The sequence below is a fragment of the Phaseolus vulgaris genome, chromosome 8, assembly GCF_051622355.1.
Source record: "Phaseolus vulgaris cultivar YP4 chromosome 8, ASM5162235v1, whole genome shotgun sequence".
Classification (NCBI taxonomy): Eukaryota; Viridiplantae; Streptophyta; class Magnoliopsida; order Fabales; family Fabaceae; genus Phaseolus; species Phaseolus vulgaris.
Window position 1 is genome coordinate 43,363,629 of NC_143505.1, and position 5,626 is coordinate 43,369,254.

The following is a 5,626-nucleotide window of genomic DNA, read 5'->3' on the forward strand; positions in this document are numbered from 1 at the left end:
GTTAAATATTCTAATTAATATTAAAATTCGTCTTCTGTTTTTTTTAATAATTTTTTGTTATTTATGTTATGCTTCATAAATACTCCTTTTATTATTTAAAATGCATTTTTCCTATTTTATGTAAATTTAGAGACGAGTGCAAAGTTGACTTTCAATGTTTCCAAAACTATGCTAAAACCAAGGATAACGTTTTGGTGAAAACATACTCAGCATATTAATATGTTGCACTATCAAAGATATTTTGCACACTATGCATTTAATTATTCAATTAATGTTTAAATTTAATTTAAATGTTAAAAATCTGTAATGTGAAATTTTAAACAAAATATTAAATGTTACTTATATATATATATATATATATATATATATATATATGTTGATAGGTATGTTCATCCAACTTCAGATAATTTAGGAGTTATGGGTTTCTCTTGGGTGTATACTATAGTGTGGTATTTTCTGTTGTTTAATTTGTGGTCATATTCACATTGACATTTACATTGTGGTTCACGTAACAAAAGATCATGTCCAAATTGCAAGTTCATAATCAGATACATTCTGTTATCAATGTTACTCTTGCAAAAGACAATTGGAGCATCATTGTTAGAGTTATATGTTTGTGGTTTGTTACTGATCTTGCTAAATCCAAAATTCCATTTTCGATGGAGTTGATTTTGCAAGATAAAGAGGTTATACTACATTGACTTACAGTACTTTGTTCAATTACATTTTTCTTTTTGGTAGAACAGTATCCTTACATATTTGTTTTTTGTTATAATGATTTATGTTGTATTATATTCCAGGGTCTTAGAATACATGGATTGATTAGAAGAACACTTATCTATAAATTTCAAAGTCAGATTTTTTATGGCAGTGTGTATTATGTTCAATCATTCAGTGTTGCAGCCAACGGTGGTTCCTACAGAACCACACACCATCTGTATAAAATCAGTTTCTTGTTTGGAATAAAGATAATTTCAATTCCTGCACAGCTAGTACCAGAATCTCCTCCTGAATACATCCCTCTTTCTTTTATTTCTGCTCCTGGTTTTGATACTAACTACTTAGTGGGTTTGTTGAAAGTTTGACTTAACATTCCCATTGAAGTAATTGAACTCACTACATTCTTATAAGGATTTAATTTGTTATTACAATTTTTTCTACCATGTAGATATTATAGGAGTGTTGACAGGAGTTAGAACGGAAAGAGAGTTGCAAAAAGATGGACGGAAGACAAAACTAAATGTCATCTCCTTAGAGTGTGATGGCTAATTTTCTTTTTAAGTTTATTGTAAATTTTAATACTAAGAATTGCTTTTAAGTAGTGTGTAACTAATGTGTTTTGTAAATAGTTTCCGTATTGAATGCACGCTTTTTGGAAACTATGTGGACGAGTTGAATGTGTTTCTGTCATCTGGCGAAGTACAAAATGTTGTTGTAAGTATTGAGTTCGCCAAAGTCAAGGTTTTCAAGGTATACAAAGTAAATGATTGATATTTGATATGGATTTCTCAACATAAAGAATGTATTAGATATCATAATATTATATTTTATGTTTTCTTTGTTTTGTATGTTTAGATAAGGTTTATGCCCAAAACTGCATTGATTGTACCAAGGTACAATTTAATTTGAATACTGAAGTCGCACTTGCTTTGAAAAAAAGGTTGTCTCTTTACTTACGTGATATTTACAAATGTAGGACATGATGTTATGATCTTATTTAAGATTATAGGTAGAACTGATACCTATATTGTGTATGGTGCAGGATGTGTTCAAGTAGTGAATCACCTTCTCAGGGACTAAATCAGCTTTCTGAAGCTTCTAAACATAGTTTAGAAGATGAGTTCCTTCATCTCACTCCTAGGAACACGATCGAAGGGCTCAAGGAGTGCAGAGAGGTAATACTGTGAAAATTACTGTCATATATTTTACATTAAGTAATTAACCAATCTTTTACATAGACAAATGCTTACATAGTGTTAGGGATATGTTTGTTAACACATAACAATTGTTACAAGTAAACACATTCATTATATTGGGCATCATCAAGCATGTTGTCGACTACGATGACTGGTGGTACACTGACTGAGTTTGTAATAAGGCAGTGTACTCAGATTCAAAGATGTTCTTTTGTGGGAAGTGTAACAAGCATGTGATGAAGGTTTCTCTCAGGTAGTACTTATTTTCATAAATATTTTTTTTAGAGTTGTAAAATTGTTGTTGTAAGAGATCAAGTTCTAACATAAAAATCAAAATTATATTTATATGTATTTCAGGTATAAGATTAAACTACGTGTTGTTGATGAAACAGATTCAACCACGTTTATTCTTTTCGACAGGGAAGCAAACTCGCTCTTAAGCAACTCATGTGCTGAAATATTTGAAAGCCATGATAAGGTCTTAACTTTGAAAAGCACTTAACTTTGATATCATAATTTTATTTAATTATTTATGTTTATATTTATACCTATTTATAATATACATTTTAATTATATTATACATTAAAATTCTATTTTTTCTTTATTCAGACCGACAATCTTCCGAAAGAGTTTGTAGATCTGTTGGATAAATCATTTGTATTCAAGGTTGACTCAAGAAATGATCAAGACATTCGATTTGAGCAATCTTTTAGAGTTAACATGGTTTGTTTTGTAGATCAAATTATTCAGACTTTCATAGAAGGAGGCAGTAAGTCAATTGAAAGTATTTTATTATTTTGTATTTACATTTGTGTCAATTTACTTATACGTACACTTAGTTTTAATCCACATTTTCTGTTTTTGAAGGACTTATATGTACAAAATGGAAAACATTTCAAAGGAAAAAATCCTCTCAGTGATGGTACATGTGTGAAAATTACAGAGGTAAATCAGTTTAGATGCCAAAGAAGTTTGTTCCAACTTATTTACCATGTAATATATATATTTTTTTAAATTATTTGTGTAACAGGATTTGTTGACAATTTTCTACTGAATGTACCGATTCTGGATCTCAAACAATTGACCTTGGAAATGGTAGCGTAACTGTGACAACACATAAAACAGAATCCCCCAATATTGCAGATGAAAGAGGGTAATCTTCCTTTGAAGATTTTCAAAAAAAAAATATTAAGATTGAGAAATTAATTATTTTCTGATTTTGTGTTTTTTCATTAGACACTTTCTTCAATTTGTAATATGTAAAGACCATGGAATTTTATTACCGTAAGTTACCGGTGTTCTGTAATTTGGATTAAGGTTGTCGAATGGTTATGTTTGGTCGTAGGTCATGAACAATTATTTTTTTTGTCAAGTATAAGCATCACATTTTGTTTCTACATCTGCAGAATATTTGTATTTATTATATTTACATAATTGTTTCATTCTGTTCAGACTTCTGTGATATAATTGAATTGAGTAACTTGATTTGCAGGGAAGGCAGGAAAGTTAAGCATCAATATTAGAAACATACATTACATTGTTATATAGTTGAATTTAATAACTTGATTTGCAGGGAATGCAGGAAGAGTTAAGCATCATTTGCACTGTCAATGTATTCAATGAATTTTGTACTTCAGACAATTTAATATATAGTATTGTAACTTTATTGAGTGTTTAAATTATTTATATTGTAATAATATGATTGTAATATTGTAATTTGTACTTCAAACAATTTAGTGTATATTATTGTAGTTATAATAATGTAATTATATTGTAATATCGTAACGTAATGTAGTTTAGACTTTGATTTTGTACAATCCAGATGTTGCAATATCTTATGTTAAGTCTTTCTTTTATATCAATTAATAATAATAATATATATAATAACAATAATAATAATAAGTTTAATTATATATATAAATATATAGTATATATATATATATATATCAGTATATGTAAGTATATATAAATATAAGTATCGTAAATATTGGGAATCAATAATAATAATTAAATAAATAATAAATAATTAAATAAGGAATAAAAAATAATTATATTAAATAAGTGGTGTATGAATGCTTATTATGTGTATGGGAAATTTTGCAGTGTAAAATATAGAAACAAAGTTATTGGTGTATTCAAACATAGGGACTCTTTTGAAGATGAGTACGAGTATTCATTCTCTTAGTTTCTATCTTTTCTTCACTTTTCATGACATGCAACACATGATTCAAACTCGACAAGTCTTTATTATATTTGATGTTGAAGAAAAATTAGATATTGATGTGCAGGAAAAATGAGAGCTTTATAGTTCTGGTTTGGCGAACAACTCCTTACCATACTTTTTTCTTTTCCATGCACAATCTCGATCATTGTTATGGTTTGTTTCTCTTTTATGGTTGTATTTTCTTCATACATCTTGAATATGTTTACAACATTGAACTTAGCACGAAAAGGGGTTCTTGATTGGAAATAGAACTCCATAAGTTGATTTGTTGGTTCTAAAAATTTACATCTTTCGTTGTTTTGAAGAAAAGTTGGAGCACAATTTCATTTCTCGACAACTTATCAAAACAGAAGCAACATTATAATCAGTCCTTAACATTGTTGTTTTTTTTTTCCATCCTTGTGCTTCTTTGTGGTTTCCTTTTGAGGTCAATTTCATTCCATTTTTTTACCAACACCATCAAAAAGAACAAGGTATGTGAATATATTTTAAAACTTCTGAACAAAACCTAACAAATTGATTATATGATATTTCAAAAGTTCTTAACAAAATTTGTCAAATGTATTCTATTTCAGCTATTTCCGATATCCTCTAACAATAGTCAACCAAGCAAGACCAGTTTTTGTATGTTTGAAAATAGAAATTGATATGATAGTAGAGAATTGGTTTGGTATAACCTTTTGTGCTCTGTGTAAAGCAATTTCCTACATGTTTATCTCTGCACATGTATTTTGTCTTTCTTTTTTAATGAAACATTATAATACTAACCCTAAACCCTAACTTTAATTTTGGACAGAAAATGTAATAATTTTGGTTTTCTCTTCTAATGTACAATCATGACACTATAAATATAATATTACAAAGGAAATATCATTTTATTTTGCATTTCATTAATTTAGAATGGAATGAATACATTGTCTATCTTAAAGTGATATGATTTATTTTTGCTATTTTTAGGTTAGACACGGTGTGTTCTGCATTGTCCAATTTTTTACTTTTAAAAGAAGTAATATAAGCAATATAAGTAAATATAAATAATTTCTTAACTAAGCTATTTATAAAGTTCTCTTCAAAACTGGCGCCAATCGAAAACACAACATTGGCTCTTTGAACTTCATTTTGTGCAAACTAAACATTGAGGCAAAGACTTCATTCACTTTTTCCATCATAGATTAAGGTTGAGCAAAGGTATGGATGAAGACATAAAAAAATGCAAGGAACAAAATGGTTCTGAATTCCGAAAGAAATTCTAATACAAGCAATAATATATCATGTACAACAAACTATCCACCTCTCATTATTGATTTGTATTTGTATTTTTATATTTTGTATACATTTGTATATCATTTGAAATAAAATGTGAATGTAAAATCTTAATTCAAGTTCAAACAACGTCTGAGTGGAAAAATTACAGTTATGTTAAAAGGTGAATAAATTTTTTGTATGAGGTATTTTTTCTGACAATGTAGCACAGTGAGAATGATAT

The 5,626-nt window shown here is 28.1% G+C and overlaps 1 protein-coding gene across 1 annotated transcript; it reads left to right on the forward strand.

The window, feature by feature from the left end:
- The first annotated feature begins 521 nt into the window (after positions 1-521).
- On the forward strand, positions 522-3,426 carry LOC137825183 (uncharacterized). The gene is made up of 11 exons (XM_068630858.2): positions 522-686; positions 801-1,068; positions 1,169-1,256; positions 1,350-1,470; positions 1,576-1,613; positions 1,763-1,895; positions 2,099-2,169; positions 2,274-2,394; positions 2,526-2,639; positions 2,784-2,861; positions 3,409-3,426. The coding sequence occupies exons 1-11, from the start codon at positions 522-524 to the stop codon at positions 3,424-3,426; spliced, it is 1,215 nt and encodes a 404-aa protein (XP_068486959.2).
- Positions 3,427-5,626: the final 2,200 nt, after the last annotated feature.

Excerpts from the sequence above, each read along its gene's own strand:
- LOC137825183 (XM_068630858.2), top strand. The coding sequence starts at position 522 with ATGTCCAAATTGCAAGTTCATAATCAGATACATTCTGTTATCAATGTT. Across the intron at positions 687-800 it reads TGATTTTGCAAGATAAAGAG|GGTCTTAGAATACATGGATT; the intron begins GTTATACTACAT and ends ATTATATTCCAG. Across the intron at positions 1,614-1,762 it reads ACTGCATTGATTGTACCAAG|GATGTGTTCAAGTAGTGAAT; the intron begins GTACAATTTAAT and ends TGTATGGTGCAG.